Source organism: Ostrinia nubilalis, chromosome 21 (assembly GCF_963855985.1).
Source record: "Ostrinia nubilalis chromosome 21, ilOstNubi1.1, whole genome shotgun sequence".
Taxonomy (NCBI): Eukaryota; Metazoa; Arthropoda; class Insecta; order Lepidoptera; family Crambidae; genus Ostrinia; species Ostrinia nubilalis.
The window spans coordinates 12263706-12282389 of NC_087108.1; the positions used below are offsets into that span (position 1 = coordinate 12263706).

The window sequence follows — 18684 nt, forward strand, 5'->3', positions numbered from 1 at the left end:
AAATTTATTTTCTTTTTTAGCGGATGCCTGCGTCATAAAATCTACCTGTACGCCAAATTTCAGCTTGATCCGTCCAGTGGTTTGGGCTGTGCGTTGCAAGCTAGCGCTAGCAGCAGATAAAAAAGTACACTCCACGTCAAAATATATTGTTTACTTTGCAAACAAACATATCCGGACGTTGATACCGAATTTCCTCTCCTGTTATATTGTAATAAGCTTAAAAAAACCGATAATTTGAAAATCAAAGAATTTTATTCATTCGATCTCAAATTATCTCTATACAAAATGTTATACAAATCAGTCAGGATGGGTAAAATTCCATGAAAGTTCTGTAGTTGAAAGAGCTATAGATTTATCGTCGTGTCGGTGAACTATTCTGTAGCTGGAAAGGCCTGACGTCGAAAGTGAGGTAGATGAAAAGTTATGTCGACAAAAGGCCCGTAGTTGAAAGATTCTGCTGGGGAAATGGAAATAAATGAATCGTCCTGTCGGCGAAAAGTCGATTGACGAATCGGTCTTAGGAGAACGTTTACGGAATCTTATAAATAAGATAGAAAGCGATTATGCTATTTCTAAGAAAAAGAGCAGGATGGCATTTTACAGTAGACAAAAATTATTGCAAAAATTAACGCTTCTATCGAACCACGTTTTTTTAGAGTAGGCATATTAAGTTATTGCCAGTTATTAATGCATAGTGATTTAGAATTATTATTTCCTGTAATTGAATTATTATTATAATAATGCGAAATTATATTGACGTGAACTGTACATGGCCTTATAAAGCGCGAATTGATAAGAGCTTGATAACTAAATATAACTTCATTTATTGTAACGCTCAAGCGAATTTAGTCGATTGAGGATTTCAGTGAGTGTACTACGTTAAAAATGCGTGTGTCTTTACTAATTTCAATTTTATTTCTATCATGGGTGGACGCAAATAAAACACACACTCAACAGTGCAGCAGTATGTATTGATTTCGTTTTTGTGTACAACATGTGGATAGTATGATTATAGACTAAGAGCCAGTGAATAAATTTATAAAAGCTGAAAGTTTGTCAGCGCATGCTCCCAAATTAGGTAAGAACGTCGGACCATCATTTACGCCCGTGTTCACAAACATTACTATGAGGTCTCACAGTGCGCATGGACGCACAGGGTCACACACGAACCAATCACAGAGCTCTATTCAACGCTTTGTGTTCGATTTGCTGCTTCACTTAAGCAAGCATCGTTTGTGAATATGGATGTTAGTTTGGGTCATCGTGGCTTTGGCAGCTTACCCTAAATTTTTGTCTGGCAAGGGGTTGGAACGGTCCAAACTATCTTGCTGATGAGAAAACAACATCAATTATAGCGCCTAAATATTATACTAGCTGTGCCGGTGACTTCGTGCGCGTGAAAATAGTTTGAATAATATTTCCCGTTTTTGCAACATTAGTCTTTACTGCTCTGCCAATATTGGGTTTAGGGTGAGGTTATTAGCTTAAAGCCTTCCTCGATAAATGAGCTATTTAATACAAGAATATTTTTTCAAATCGGACCAGACCAGATTAGCGAGCTCAAACAAGCCAACAATAATATAAGTATAGATAGCAGCACACTGTACGTACATGCATGTAAGATAAATATTCAGCTTCTATGGTAGGTATAACGTATGTCCTACTAATCTATACATATATACTAATATCATAAGTGCGAAAGTAACTCTGTCTGTCTGTCTTGCTTTCACGCCTAAACCACTGAACCGATTTTGATGAAATTTGGCACAGAGATAGTTTGAGTCCCGGGAAAGGAAACTGTTTTTTGGAGGATTTTGAAACAGGGACGCGCGCGATAAATTTTTTCTCTGGCAGACAAAATTCCACGCGTGCGAAGCCGCGGGCGGAAAGCTAGTAATATTATAAATGCGAAAGTTTGTTAACAAAGATGTTTTGAAGTCTCGATTTAAACAATACATGTTTGGTTACTCTTTCACGCAAAAACTTCTTTATAACCCAGAATGAAAAATTTATAATTACTATAAAAGCTACCATTAAAGTTAGGCTTACGTAGGTCTGGCGTTCACTATCTCTTAGTCCACTATGTTATAACGAGATGTATATTAAGACATGATAACTAGTATCACTGTCTGGAAAGATGAACGGGAAAACCATTTTGATAAATGCAGACACGGGAATTCCAGTTTTTAACCAATTTCAAAACATAATATTGATAAATTGCATACAGAAACAAAATGAATTCACTGACTTGTGTTTCAGTGACCTTTATGTTATGTATTCACATTAATTAATAAATATTTCCTGTTTAATTGCAATGGATGTTTAAGTATGTTCATATCCGTTGTCTAGTACCCATAGTACAAGCATTGCTTAGTTTGGGACTAGTGGCCCAGTGTAAACTGTCCAAGGATATAAAAAAAAAAGATTGCAAGCTACACCATTATTTTAATAGAAAATCTTTCAATTAATTTCTTAAAAAAATTACTTCTACCATAAGGTACTAGCACGTCAAGATGTCATGCCCTGCGTTTCCAAACAACTGCACGCAGGAAGATTTAATGAATGCCACTGACAACGCCACTCTTGTAGCGGAGTTTTGGGCTGACACTGTATAGGTTTGTTGACACGACAAGAAGAAGTACAGTCGCGGAATGAAAAGGTTCGTCACCTTAGTGTCGGTTTTCGCTTGCACTAGGTACTGTAAGAGTCAAACCTGCCAACATAACCGTGCAAGAAACAGTGCTGTTAACATTTAAATAAATATGACGTTTGCTAACGAATAAGGTTTTGCTTGTTTATTTTTCTATCCCATCAGTGCAATGCAATGATGACATTGGCCAATTGACAATAGTTTTTTTTATTTAATAGAAATAATAATGGCAGGTTGAACCAACAAGAAGGTTTTAGTTTATCATAATAATCTTCTTGACAAGATAAATCGTCAAACAACTTTGATCTGAATAATTTTGAACTTTACTGACGAACAGTTAAAGATTATTTTCACTAACTCGAGATTATTCTGTAACATAGTTTCAAAAGGTAATATGTGCTCGCGATTCGTTGAAGGAATCAATTTGAAAACTGACGAACCTTTTCATTCCGTGACTGTACATTGTGAGGTCTACTTATGAATAATCTGTGGCTAGGTATTGAAGCTACGAAACGAAATAACATTTCAATAGTACAATAAATAAATATTACTCATAATAGTAAGGGTGTTTCCTTGTTTATTTTAATTAATTACCTCCTACATAATTACAATGTTTAGATTATTATGCCATTGTTCGTAATTTTACTTGGTTTATATTGCAATTTTTACATAATAACTAGGTATATAAACTTGGTTTTATATTATTTATTGGTTTAGGCATGGTTCAATATTTATTTCATGCTAGCTTTCCGCCCGCGGCTTCGGAAACGTGAAATTTTGTCTGTCACAGAAAAACTTTATCGCGCGCATTCTTGTTTCAAAACTAGGATAAAAGCTATCCTATGTCCTTTCCCAGGACTCAAACTTTATCTATCCATAACAAATCAAAATCGGTACAGTGGTTTAGGCGTGAAAGCGAAACAGACAGACAGACAGACAGAGTTACTTTCGCATTTATAAATATTAGTATGGATTCTGTCTTACTGTAACAACACTGTTTATAAACGAGTGAATGTTTCGATGACCTCTATGAGTTTATCAATGATGATACTGACAACTAATTAATTAAATTGAGATCTGATTAAATTTTATAATAAGCAAGACGTAGTAATGTTTTTTCATTTTACAAATAAGATAGCATACTTTATCCATATCTATAAAAGCGAAAGGTCACTGATTGACTGACTCACTTATCACGAAATCTCAGAAACTACAAGTTCTAGGAGTCTCAGATTTTGCATGGGGTTCCTTTTAGAACGTAGGTGCTCACTAAGACAGGATTTTGCAAAATTCAACCCCTAAGGGGGTAAAACGTGACCCTCACTCGGCATGGGGCACACTGAAAACCAGCGCCGTGGCCTTCGTCACCGTGGGCCATGGCATATGCTGAGTGGGGTCCCGTTGCAGTGGGCATCTTGTTGGTGAATGGGTGGCACTGCTCAGTTTACTCTTGTTTTTATTTTTTCTTCTTTTATTATTATGTGCCACTGTCATGTCTATTTAATTGCCTGTATTTGTGTGATGTCCATTGTAATAAATGTATCTTTCTTTCTTTCTTTCTAAAACGGGATCAACACGTACGAAGTCGCGGGCGGCCGCTAGTTTATAATAAGCTCGGATACACAATTTCAGTTTTCATTCTATGAATAAGGCGTTGTACTTTGCACGTATGCAAATAAAGCTCTTGTCCGCGGCTTTGCTTCGATTATTTGTAGAATGTTCTACTTATTTGTTAAAAGAGGGATGACAAGGAAATTCATCATCATCATTATAATTTCAGCCACAGGACGTGTATGTATGTATACAGTATGTATGTATTATCATATCACCAACAAAAGAATAAGTCATTGATGCCTCCGCATTTGAGAATACTAACTTGTCTTGTTTTTATCTTTTTAGGTCATTTTACGCAGTATTTATTTCTCTGCTATTTAGTGGTTATTTTTGATCAGTAAATCATGAGAAAAATAACTATATTTTTCTCATGATTTATCCTGTTCCAGGCCCAGCGTTACCTGCCACGGTGTTTCAAGGTGCAAGGAATCTTCTTCCACCAGACGATGAAGTGGGTCCTCCCACTCAGCCGATCGTCCCTGCTGAGCCGGCAGAGCCAGTTGAGCCGGAACCGAGTACCACCTCTCGAATTACTGGATTCCTTTGGGATCTTATACCAAGAGGTAGGTTCAAAATACGCATCCCAGTTTGAGACTGGACATTGCGGCTTAAACAGGCACTTGTCCACTATGTGGTTGGGGGTACGTTCGTTCGTTTCAGCCGAAAGACGTCCACAGTTGGACAAAGGCCTCCCCCAAGGATTTCCACGAAGACCGGTCCTGCGCCGCTCGCATTGATTGGGGGTTATGTGAAAAATATTATTGGCAGGTAGCTAATTGCTCATTGAATAAGATAGGTCCCCAAAATTTATGTTTATTGTCCGTGAAGCATAATCATTTCTTAAAGGTTACTAAACCTTTGTTTGTCACCTGTCATCCTCTTTGCAACGGAGGGAAGTCGAATCTAAACTTCGAACTCCTATGTTCTTCTGATTAATTTCGTTGCAAATCCAATGACAGTTTAACTTTCCCCCGGGACAAACTTGACCTTCATTGGTTGGGTTTTTATTGGCGGTCAAGCTATAGATCCTAGCTACACAGAAGTTGCAGCGGTGGGAACGGAGAGGTGGGAATAGCGGGACTATTCCTTTAAGGGACTGTCCGAAACAAGAAGATGAAACGCCACTACACATTCTCACGGACTGCGGATCTTTGATGCGCAAGCGTAGCTTACACCTGGGCAAACACATCCTAAGTTCACAGGGTGTAAAATATAGCGCTTCCCTAAAGATACTGCACTACCTATAGTAGTCGTACGTCGTAGGCGCTCTAGAATACCAATAGAAAGGTCAGGTCCTGGACCAGGTCCAGGACCCGCCTGTTGGGGTATATTCATCTCCATGTAACGACAGGTTTTACGTTTTTTTTTCTTTTATTTTAATGTCATAAATAGTTATACGTCGATAAGAACAACTTGCGAAACTTTAAAATAAAAATATAATAATGTAGGCACATGACCTGTTTAACTTTTTGTAACTTGTACATTTTCATTCCAGGGTCAGGGTCGAGCTTCGCAGGGTCATTCGCCGGGTCGAATCTGGTTGAACCGTCATCGAGCCACGGACCATCAGGTTTCCTCGCCAGGTGGCTGCTGGGGGATGATGATGACGACAAAAAGAAAGCCTCCAACAAGAAATGCACGAAAGATAAATAATAAGTTTTAGTTAAGATTCCTACAATATACCTCTACGAGTTATTCGTCATCGCACGATCGTGCGACTTAGAACCAATTTAAGCTAATATTTTTGTCAACAATGAGAAAAGTGTTTGATTGATGCTTACACAAAAATAGCGAATTCCGAACTGAGGCGATTATCACACTGCACCGCGCTCCGCCACGGTCCGCGTGGCGACATACAACGAATCCCGCGCACAAACCCCTTGTCTGTGTGTTGTGCCGCGCGTGTTTTCTATATAAACTGAGGTACTTGCATATAATGATTAAATCTGTCGTCTCGCGTACCGCGGCGGAGCGCGGTGCAGTGTGATAATCGCCTGAGTGTTAACCTATAACCAAACCAAGTTTAGCTCACTACAAAATAGTATATTTAATTTACACAACATTTTATTCCTCATAACCAAAGATTAGTAGTAACCTCCAGTTAGCAAGTCACTTTTTTGTGTAAACCGTAACCAAACCAGTTTTTTCAGTGAACTAGCACAAGTATAAAAATCTGAGGTGACTATGTACAGTCAGCTACATAACGTTTAAGATTTTATAACTGGATGCATTACAAACGCACGATCGTGCGAGATGACGAAAATCTCACCTCTACAGTTCCACGCCAATATTCTGTAAAAACGTATGTGGTTATTGTATAGACGACAGCACACCAAGCAAAACACTATAGTCCAAAAAAAAATTTTTTAGTCCGTCAATTTTAGTATAAAAAAATATTGGACACATAATTTATGTTTTTAATTGTCAATCAAACAAATATGTAATTACAAAGTTATAGTGCGTTGAAGTTCCGCTCGACGTCACAAAGTGCTGCACTTTTACGCACTCACTGATGTCACGGGCCTTTTCTTTAGAACTTTGGCACGCTTTATCTCTTTACATTTTCATTAGTTTTAAAAAGTGAAAAATACGTGTCGAGTAGTTTTTGATAAGCTAACTGACGGACTAATTAAAACTCTTGCTTTTTTACCCAGAAAACATCCCTATTGTACTTGTTATTAAGCAATAAAATGTATATGTTACAGTCAAAACCCACAAAATCGGTCAAAAACACTTCTGACTGATATTTCCCGTTAAAAGTGGTTTAGACTAAAGGCGTTAGTCAAAAATCTGCAAAAATCAGTCAACAGTGAATTCACCTTATTTACAATTTTAAAAATCAGTCGAAATTCATACAAAATTATGATTTATTTATTTATTTATTTATTTTATAGAAACCAACAGCGATACATTGAAAATATTAGTTATAAGATTTAGACTATGATTATATATGATTAGTGAAAAATACTAGTTTGTATTGTGTAATGTTGTTATTTTTAAAGTATTTTTATTAAAGAAGTTCGTTAGTCAAAACCATTTTTGAATAACAAAGGTGATTTTAACAGATTGTGATTTTAACAGACTGTAACATAGACTGATGTGCTGTTGTTGACTGTAATAATATAATACTTAACTTAATTTCTAAGCTTATTTTAGTTAGTCACTGTGCCTATTCATATCTTATAAGAGTATTTCTCAAAAAAAATGTACGTAACGAAACGGTAGTAACGAAATAGTAAGGCCATAAGGCTTGTTATACATTGGCGAAATATTGTGAATGCTCTTTATTTATTCAATTCGAAATATTTGTAAGTATTCACCCAAATACGGGGTAATGTTAAGGGGTTAGAAATAAAATAAGGGAGTAATCATTCATACTATTTTAATAAAATTATTTTTGTTCCATCATGTTTATCCATTTTGAGTCGTTCTCTGTAAGCTTTTTGCCTTTCGGCATTGGTTTTTGGCGGCATTCCTAAAAAAAACAAAAGAAGTAATCACATAAAAACGTAATCTAAATGATTTGATAATTTTTTGCTGGTGGCACTTCTGTAAAGCAGATAGTATCCAATCCTTTTGTTATTAACGCTCTATATTTTTTGAAATTAATTAAGTAGTGAATATTACTATGCTTAGTCAGGTAATAACAGTATACACTCAGCATTATGTTGTACTTTTTCGTAACGTAACGAAATTCGCAAAAAACGTAACGAAATATTAGACAAAATGAGATCAGAAACAAGTATTTTTTTGATAAAATTTGTTACAGCAAATATAAAAGCTTACTAAATGTTCGTACCACACGTATTACAAAAAATGGTTAAATGAAGACTTACCGTTCTATATAAAATCGCTGATTTTACTGCCTGTTACGAAAAAGTAATCCCACAAAACACACACGTTTTCACTAATTTTCGCGATAGATGTTATGGCGGAGACGTTAGGCCAACAGCCATTCAGAGTGCAGCTATTGTTGTCCGTGTAAAATAAATACGGAATTGTTCAGAAACCATGGGAAAGTAGAAATAAATCGTAACTAAAGAGTAAATAACGAAATAGTAAATGAGAGCGACTCATTTTGTTTTTTTGCTTTAAATTGCCAATTCATTATGACACCCCATAGAAAATCAATTTGATACAGAAACTGCGATTACTGTAGAACGATAATACAAAGAAATTTACAATAATTTAGTTACGTATCGCATTTTATGAAACAAAAATACATGAAAAAGCTAGGGTGGCAAACAGGTTTTTGTATGAAAGGTAAAAAAGGACTATTTTTAAAATATCTAAATATTTGGTAATAAGTAGGATTATAGCTATAATTCTTCGTTATCTTAAAGATTAATATTCATCCTTTAAAATTATGTGTGTGTTTTTTTTGTGTGATGATTTATAAATATAAAACTTTTGAACTGTTTCAAAGCACACTTTTTTTTTTCAAAATGTACATTTTTTTTGAGAAATACTCATAAACGATTGGTATTTTTTCGTGCTAAAACGATTTAAATTGATGTAAAAAAAGCTTTTTCTTTAATGTATAAAGAAGTTATTGGAAAATTATTTATGTAACATGCAAATCACGGACTGAATAGATTTTTATAAGAAGCATTTATTGTGATAATTAAGCCTTTAATTGCAAGGCGAGTGCAAAATTTTCTTTTTAAGAAATAATCTAACCAAAACGAATATTACTCGTATAACATTTACAAATACCAAATTAGTGTCTTTCAGCTGAAAATGAAAATACTTGTATAAACTATTTAATCTTAATATCAGAATAGGATTTTAAAATCCTATTTTTGTTATACAGGGTGGAATTTTGTAATGCCACCTGGAGGGAAAGTACCCTTAATACTGTAGGGAGAAAATTTTACTCAAAGAAAACATTCCTTTTTTTTTAAAAGAAAGTGAATTACATTTAAAGATTTTCGAAACATTTTCGAAAATTTACCACCATACCATACAATTTTCTGTAAATAATTACAATAATTTAAGATTTCATGGTTTTCCTTTCATTTGATTTATCAAGTTTGTTTGAGAGATTTCATCCTTATACTTAACCCTAACGATCGATGCTATAAAAATATAGTGTGTAATTTTTTACATACTTTAGTGGGTTCGATTCCCGGGTGTAGCAAGCAAATTTTTGGAAATCTTTGAATGCAGTTCTATTTCTTTTAAAAAATAAAGGAATATTTTCTTTGATTAAAATTTTCTATGTATCAAGAGTACTTTCCCTTCAGGTGGCATTACAAAATTCCACCCTGTAGTATAATCTAAAGACAACAAAATAGTCCAGTCAACATCGACATCGATCATCGCAAAAGCGCATGTACGAGTATAAATATTTTTTTAATGTTGTTAGGCACCTTGAGCGAAGTTTACATCCCTGTATTTCTCCCATGGTGTTGGGAAATTTTGGCATCTTTTTAACTTTTTGCTCTAATTCTCATAATTAAATTTTGGACAAAGTGATCAGGAGTCAGGACCCAATAAAATCCATTAAATTGTAACACAATAAGTCCAGCTCTACTAATCTTATGGGGACCAAACTATAAACCCCTGAAGAAGATTGATTTTACCGGGAAATTGCATTGTTTGTGAGTTTGTTCCGGCATTTCTTCTCAGCACTTGCCATATGTTTGTCTCATGAAGCGCTTTCAGGATCAGTAACCAGTTTTTCAATATCTTGTATAGTTAAGAAATAATCGAGTGAGATCACTTAACGTTTCCACCCTGTATAGTACCTACTTAATATGTAAGTAGATTGCTGTACCCAACCGGGTGTGCATTAGTTACCTAAGTTAGTTATTGCAATAAATAAATAAATAAATAAAGCGCTGGTAGGGCCCATAAGATAAGGAGACATGTAAAGTGCCCCATAAGGGCTACCTTTTTTATATTTACTATATTTTGACGTTCATAGGTGCCACCATTGGTCTAAATTGAATAAAATATTTTTGATTTTGAATGAGAGCAAAAAGCGAAAAAAGTGGAAAAAATTCCCAGTTTTTCGCGCAACATGGTAGAATCACATGGTTTTTGGATTGCAAACTTGGGTGCAAGCTTCTCTTAAGGAATCTAACAACATAAAATATAAAATAATCGTACGTTTGCGATGTTTGCCGTTGTGTCGATATTGACTGGACCAAAATAAACAAACAGATCATAGCTTTTTGTGCTTTTGCGTGCCATCGAATTATACGTAAGAAGTTTTACATTTATTAAGTAGTAGGTTTTTATTTAGGTAAAAGTAGTGATCGCTATAGTAATTAGCCAATACATATAATATAGTTATTGGCCAATTTGCCTAAAATGAAAATAAACAAGCCTAAAAGAAGCAAATGTTTTTTCTGAGCAATATGCAGTCCAATGTAGTAAATACTTATTAACAATCCAATATGCCAATAACTATGTATAGGCCAAGGAAAGAATAGCTAATTACATTTTCATAAATGTAAGGGTGTGAATAAATACATTATATTAAACATATTTTTGTTTTTATTACAATGATATCAATTAAATCATGGTGGATGTGCTTTCTTATAGTTACACACTACAATCTTTAGTTACGATTACACTAGGACACTACCATCAAGTAGGTTTGTTATATGATTAAATTTATACAGGGTGGAAACGATAAGTGATCTCACTCGATTATTTATAAACTATACAAGATATCGAAACACTGGTTATTGATCCTGAAAGTGTTTCACGAGCTCTTTCAAATGGTATCAGTAATAGGTTGCAGAATTAACTGGATCTATCCGAAAATTCAATGTTTTTTAGGCTCCATACTAAATGTATGCCAGCTACACAATATTAGAAGTGTAAATTTTTTTATTCAATAATAAACACTTAAATTGAACTCCAAATTGCATTCTTATTTAAAAGTTATTCATGGAAAACATTGGTTTTAGGCTTTACTTGCTATAATATTATCAAGATATGAGTGCCATGACTGTGGCAGTAGATGTATGGAAGCTGGAAACATTGAATTTTCGGATAGATCCAGTTTATTTTGTAACTTATTACAACGGTACCAGTTGGATAGAGCTTGTGAAGCACTTTCAGGATCAGTAACCAGTTTTTGGATATCTTGTATAGTTTTTAATATTGTGGTTTTACTAAACGTATGGTCTATTATTCATTATCACTGGTTTCTTTAAAATTAAAGAGATTATCTACGACAAACAAGTACTTTTGTAACATGGTCTTCGAAGTCCATTAAAATGATTTTTAGAAATAGTTCACATTTATAAATTGTCCTTGTGCGAATATACCCCAGTATCTACTACATAAAATTGAGACGTTACTAAAATAATTAAGGATATCTCCACTATTTTTATGTCATGTTCTAACAAGTCTGCAAGTGTTTTCCCTTAATTTCCACACTATTATGTTACAAACATCATTAAAATCCTTTAGGAAAAGTTTAAATTTAGCGATAATCATTGATAGGGTTCGATCCACAGTTAGATCAATCTAAAACAAAGAAAATTGCTTAAAAAGTTAAAAAGGGGTGTGTCTTACGCTAGCACGCACCGCTCTACGTCACGATTTTGTTACCATTTATGGAGCTAGAGGCAGATGGTGATTGCATCATGCAAAATACAGGGTGTGAAGGATGAAAGACAAAGACAATATTTCATTTAATTTGTGTTAATTATTTATTTCCTTAACTCAAGTGGCAGTGGGCGGGTTACAAATTGTAGAGTTGATGGCCGCTGGGGCAGAAAAGTTCTTGTCAGATCTCACAAGAGGTCTGGGCAGATCTCCCAGAAGGACTTAGTGACTAGGTGGACCGTCGATCTTATGAAGGATCTGGATCTGGATCTGAACGAACGAATGAACGAACACCCTGTATAGAATGATAACACAGAGTATAAAGAGCCGGAGCTGATAAGAGCCTCGCCATTTTAAATCGCAACTCTGTTTCACCAGTAGTACGGCGCGCGTACATAACAAAAGATTAGTGTGTTTCTTTAAATGGAGAGAAAATTTGGAAGAAGAGAAGAAAATGTCGGCAAGAAGAACAGGGGTGACCCCTGACGTGGAAAGCAGTGAGTTTTAATTTATTTTCAATTTATTTGAGAGCTTTTGTTAGGGCTTCGAATTGTCGACTGACATTTCTAGGAACGACACTTTTTACGATCATAGTTAGGTAGCACATCAATAGTTAATATATAAAACTTATTATTTGTAACTTTATATTTTCACCACAATTCAATTGGAATGCCCAACTTTGTTTCCAAATGATTGGTTTATGTTATTTTACTGCACCTAATTTAAATTATATTGTTATCATACGTTTCTCAAATAATATAAATAAAATAAAAGCTATAACGATAGTCCTAAGCCCCCATAACAATAACAGTTGATTTAGATTTATTTAATGGGTTATCAACATGAGTATCTAATATGACTAAATGAAATTAAATAATGAATAAAATTATCAGTATACGAATCAATTTATTATTACTATCCATCCATCCAGTAGTAGGTACACTGGAACGCACATAAAAAGGGTGGGTTAGAAAATTTTAAATATTGTCAAAGTTACCTGATCTAGGTTTGTGAAATAAGGACTAATTACGCCAAGCCCTTTATTTTTAATAAATTTATTCTAATTGTTTTATTTTTAATAAATTTAAAATAAATGCAATGCATAGTTATTTTTAGTAGGTATTCTTTGTTTGATACAGTTAGTTACTTTTGAAAATATAGAAGATTTTCTAACCCTTTATCTTTACGGTCCAGTGTAATATATAATATATGTAGATATGACATAATAATAATCATATTGCGATTAATAACTGATTCAGAGTTTTATATGTATTAATAATTGCACTGTTAGTTTATTGTGTACGGTCCACTATCGTAAACGTTGATGAAGTGTAAACTAAAAGTAAAACTAAATCTCTTCTTGTACCTATTTAAATGTTTTGTGTCAATAACTATTCTATCTACTATGCCGAGAGGTCCCGGGTTCGATTCCCGGCCGGGCAGATATTGAAATATTGAATTTTAATTTCTGTGATGGGTCTGGGTGTTACTATGTATAATAAGTATGTATTTACAAAAAAAAAGTATTTAAGTATGTTTATATCCGTTGTCTGGTACCCATAGTACAAGCTTTGCTTAGTTTGGGACTAGAAGCGTAGTGTAAAATGTCCAAGGATATTTATTGTTTATTTATATATTTATCTATCTACTCGTATCTCTTGTTAGCGTTTTGGATTACTCTGTGAATATTGTGAACATTTATAAATCATCAACGACGAAGCTTTTATTTTACTGCATTTTCTTTATTCATTCTAAACTACTCAGCTAGCATATTTATGAATGAGTTTTACACAAGCATAGAAGTTTTCACAAAACAGAATCAATAAAATAAAAAGCTATTGGCCTGATGGAATTTATGATTTACTAGCGGCCGCCCGCGACTTCGTACGCGTGGATCCCGTTTTACCCCTTTAGGGGTGGAGTTTCGTAAAATCCTTTCTTAGCAGATACCTACGTCATAACATCTACCTGCATGCCAAATTTCAGCCCGATCCGTCCAGTGGTTTGGGCTGTGCGTTGATAGATCACCATGTCAGTCAGTCAGGCACCTTTGAGTTATGTATTTAGATTATGAGTAGTAGTTTACTAATAGTAATATGAATCAATCCAAAATAATTTACGGGTATGAATAATAATTTTATTTTTGACTAGCGGCCGTCTGCGACTTCGTACGCGTGGATCCCGTTTTAGCCCCTTCATCTATCTTACGCGGTTTAGATTTTTTCATACAAATGTTTTTTCCCGCTAACTCCCGTTCCCGTGGGAATTTTGCAATATCCTTGTTGTAACTAAGCTTTAAGTTTACTAAGGTATCTGCATGCCAAATTTCAAGCGTTTAACTTAAGCGATTTAGATTTTTCATACAAAAGGATTTAATTCCCGTTCCTGCGGGAATTTCGGGAATTCCTTTCCTAGTGCACCTCTACGGTACCTAAGCTACGTCCCTTCCAAATTAAACATTAAGGCTGCACACGCGACGGAAGCTTAAAAAATGAAGTAACTTTTATTTTTTATGCTAGACAAGGCAGGTATTTGACCGTAATCGCACCTGGTGTTAAGTGAGATGTACTTCTCCGTTTTCCCAAAATTTCCCTTCACTACTCTGCTCCTAAGATACTATAACCTACCCAGGAGTATGAAGAATAATCGTACCAAGTTTCGTTAGAATCCGTCGAGTAGTTTTTGTTTCTATAATGGAACATACAGACAGACAGACAAAAATTTTACTGATTGCAATTTTGGCATCAGTATCGATCATTAATCACCCTCTGATAGTTATTTTGAAAATATATTTCATGTACAGAATTGACCTCTCTACAGATTTATTATAAGTAGGTATAGATTTTAATTTATAATATAGTGATCCTACTACCTGATATAAGGTATACATTTGTTACTTATGTTTTAGTACAAATTGGTGAATAAATATTATTATTTTTGATTTGATTTGAATACAGTTTGATCATTTACAGCAGTATGATTAATCTAATTTTTGTAATTTACGACTCCAAACACTAATATACTGCAAAATAAAAAAAAAACTAATCATCAATTCATTCTTCACAATTTTAAAGTAAAATTTTATCGCTGAGCGATCACGATTTTTTTTAAATGCTCAAATCAGAAAGAAAAACGAAAAATAATCATCATAATTTCCGAAAAAACTGATAAAACTCTTCTGTCTTTAGGTCCTGTCAATTGGGCTTCCGTCTATCAAGAAGCAAGCAATCTTCTACCACCGAGAGATGAACCCGCGCCTCCAGGACGGCCGGTGAGGCCGCAACCTCACCGCCCTCCAGGTCATGCCATGCACATGACGGGTTACGAGGGGTTTTGCTTCATAAAGCGCTCCCGGGAGAAAAAACCAGCAGAGACAGGTCTGTACACTCTTCCATTGGTAATTATCGCAAGTCTTCCAGTGACTTGGCCCACTCTTAGCTTGGTCCACGGGCCAAGTTACTGGATTGAATTTTTAAATATTTTTCTTCCAGCAACCGGGTCCACTCCAAGAATCTAGAGTAGATTTTGTTGATTTGGTGTTTAATTTATTGATAAAAACATTGAAGGTGGGGCCCAGTCACTGAAAGAAATTAGGTAGGTAATTATCGCGGGTTTGACGTAGACCGACTCAAAACCCTATGGGAGGTCATTGTTCGTTCTCTCACTGTCATCCTCCTGCAGTGGAGACTGAAGGACGAAGCACATTTATCAACCTGGAAAGGGATCGTACGTAACCGTATCAACTCGAGGCGGTCAGTATTCTTTGTGTGAAACTCCATACTGCAACGCACACTTGGATAAGTGCGGATGCACTGCAACGCACACTTGGATAAGTGCGGATGCACTGCAACGCACACTTGGATAAGTGCGGATGCACTGCAACGTAAACGCTTTTGCTTCGGGGTTGACCGCGCGCAAAAGGCGATACGATGTTGATCCCTTTCCGAGTTGGTCCCTTATATGATCTGATGATGATGATGATGATGACACTTTCTTTCAGGTTTCACGCGAGAGTCCAGCCAAAACAGCTTCACCAGTTTCAGCGATGCGGCCCCAAAAAAGTTTAGATTTAAACACGTGTTCAGGAATTTGATGCTAGGTTGCTTTGGTTTCCACAAGCACTTGAGCTAAATGTTCACATAGCCAGTTGCAAGATTTTTTGAAAAGTTGAAAGTTACAACATAATATTGAAATGCTACATTGCTTAACTGATATGGTCACCTTTGCCCAGTAAAGTTGAGAAAACCGCTCACGACTATCAGCATATTCAGTCCGAAAAAAAGCTGCTGTACAGTCGTCAGTGCAACTAGCAAAAATTCTCAAATATAATAGACAAACATTATAATATTAACTTACAGAAAAATGTCGTCGCATTTCTTCATAAAGGTGAAAAGCATTTTAAGATACAAATCACAAAGAAGAAATGAACAGCTGATAGACATTCAAATACATTCGGTGGACTAAAAAAAAACAATCGTGTTTAATGGACTCAGGAATTCAATTCATTCATTGTAATACAATAGTTACCTACATGCAGTTTTTACAACATTTTTTTGCATTTTTATGCAACTGGCTAAAATCTTCTTCTTGTCGTGTCGACAACAAACCTACAGTGTCAGCCCGAAACTCTGCTACAAGAGTGGCGTTGGTTGACTGACTATATTTATGTGAAATAAAATTAAAATATTATAACTATATGGATTAAACTATAATTTATTGGAGTTTTTGTCGGCCACTTTACCAGTCGCGCTGAAACCGCGTGGTGAAGCCATCCCACTGTTGGGATGAGTGAGATCTGCCGAAATATAATATCTTTGCTTTATTTAATGTCAATTACATAGTTTTATTTAACCAAAAAAACAATAAAAATGTTTAACGATAAATCACAAAAAAAATTGATACAAATATTAATGTAGCTAATGTAAATGCTTATAAAATTGTTACTTAATCATGTTTTAAAGGTAATAAAATTATCATATCACTAATATAACATTGACTTTTATTTTATATCTTTAAATCACGGTTTTAAACTTATACCAAATAATTGCCAACAATTTCAACACAAATTATTTTACGACCTAATGCTATATGCATAATTTCTCAGACCTTCATTTTCAGACCCCCACTATTCTCAGAAGAATGTACTGCGCGAATACTTTGACATCTAAAATATTATCGACCTTATGCCATCCGCCAAAAGTCTACATTTGCATCACATGCCTTTATCCTGGGACGCTCAGACATTTGCTTTGTTTCCTAAAAATCCAAACAACAGACAACGCATTTCTTTAAATATTTCCTCTCTTACTCTGTCTTAATCGAATTTAGGCACCTCTCTCTTGCACACAATCTTCTAGTTATCATCGAAAAAGGACGTCACTGACCTCATTACATTGACATTAACTTAGTTTGACAAAGTACTATCGGTATCTCGAAGCGGGAAGTGTGACCTTAATGACATAGCGGTAAGGTTGAAGATAACAGCGCCGCGGTTACAGGTACCGCTACATAGTGGCAGGCAACTGTCAATGGTTTGCCAAATGGCGGATAGTGGCCAGTGCTTCAGTTACCAGCCGCTTGCGCACGCGCTTCTAAACTTGAAAATAAATAAATAACTTTTTAATCGCGTTCTAGTGGCCAGTGCGTGTTAGTGATTTGAAAATTAAGTTACACACAAGTTAATTTGGATTGGTACTCTTTGGATCATAACTGTAAGTTTTATTTTTAATTTTATTCGCTGCAGGAGAGATTTCAATCCTGTGTCCAGAGACTGACTAAAATTTGACCTGGTAACTAAATTTAAACGAAAATGTACTCAATAACACTAAACTATAATCCTTTGTTACTACGTCAGTCAGTCCAGCTGTTAATGACTCTACCTTTGTTTTGAAGTAAGAAACAATTTTCACGTTAATTTGATTTAAAAGCTATTAATTTACAACGAATATGAGTTCAGTATTACAAACAGGGGATTTTTGCATGTGTATTTATAAATTGATTAGAGATAATTTACAATGATAAATAAAGATATTGATAACATATTATCTTTGTAAAAAAGATAAAACAACGATATTTTTTTATTAGATAAATATCATAGGAAATCTATGACATTTAATTCAAAATCTAAACACATGTGACATAAGGATTTACTTCATGTAGAGTCACTTTTGTACTACATTATTTATTTTAATTTAATTTAAATGTTGAATAAAATTGTTGAATGGTCAGTTATAAGTCGTTTCTATAATACCCTTAAATTGATAAGATAAATAATCGTAATTGTATTGTATTATGTGAAATGATATAATATTCAATATCTATCCCTTTCACTCGCTCTTGGATATTGGTGTGAGTGACAGAAACAGGTAGAGACCGATTAAGTAGATAAATAAATCGGACACCTTTCTTATGTCGCGTTCTAAGTTTATACTTAAGAATGAACTTCATTTTGTTAACCGCCATTTATAAAATTAAATAGATAACTGACTATCATTCAGAGAATAGAAGCTGTAGATCCTGGCTACACAGGAGTTGCAGTGGTGGGAACGAGAAGTGGGAATAGGACCATGATATGGGATGTCTCCCGCCTCGTGGGCAGGCCTCCTACTAGGTGGACCGACGATCTGGTAAAGGTCGCGGGAAGAGCCTGGATGCGGGCAGCGCAGGACCGTGCATTGTGGAAAACCTTGGAGGAGGCCTTTGTCCAGCAGTGGACGTCATTTGGCTGAAACAAACGAATGATGGGTTATCATCCATAGAAAAGTATAAAACAGAATGTTAATAATACATTATCACAATCTACTTGTCCTTCTGCCGTTTAGGTTACAACTAAGGGTACAACTAATTTATCA

At 35.0% G+C, this 18684-nt stretch overlaps 1 protein-coding gene and 1 long non-coding RNA gene across 2 annotated transcripts; both read left to right on the plus strand.

The window, feature by feature from the left end:
- Nucleotides 1-822: 822 nt before the first annotated feature.
- LOC135082533 (uncharacterized) lies at nt 823-10757 on the plus strand. The gene is made up of 3 exons (XM_063977333.1): nt 823-964; nt 4654-4827; nt 5760-10757. The coding sequence occupies exons 1-3, from the start codon at nt 886-888 to the stop codon at nt 5915-5917; spliced, it is 411 nt and encodes a 136-aa protein (XP_063833403.1). The 5' UTR covers nt 823-885; the 3' UTR covers nt 5918-10757.
- Nucleotides 10758-12185: 1428 nt separating this feature from the next.
- On the plus strand, nt 12186-16823 carry LOC135082104 (uncharacterized). The gene is made up of 3 exons (XR_010259346.1): nt 12186-12330; nt 15022-15210; nt 15834-16823. It is a non-coding gene; the product is annotated as an uncharacterized LOC135082104 (long non-coding RNA).
- The last annotated feature ends 1861 nt before the right edge of the window (nt 16824-18684 follow it).

Excerpts from the sequence above, each read along its gene's own strand:
- LOC135082533 (XM_063977333.1), top strand. The coding sequence starts at position 886 with ATGCGTGTGTCTTTACTAATTTCAATTTTATTTCTATCATGGGTGGAC. Across the intron at positions 965-4,653 it reads ACACACTCAACAGTGCAGCA|GCCCAGCGTTACCTGCCACG; the intron begins GTATGTATTGAT and ends ATCCTGTTCCAG. Across the intron at positions 4,828-5,759 it reads TTGGGATCTTATACCAAGAG|GGTCAGGGTCGAGCTTCGCA; the intron begins GTAGGTTCAAAA and ends TTTTCATTCCAG.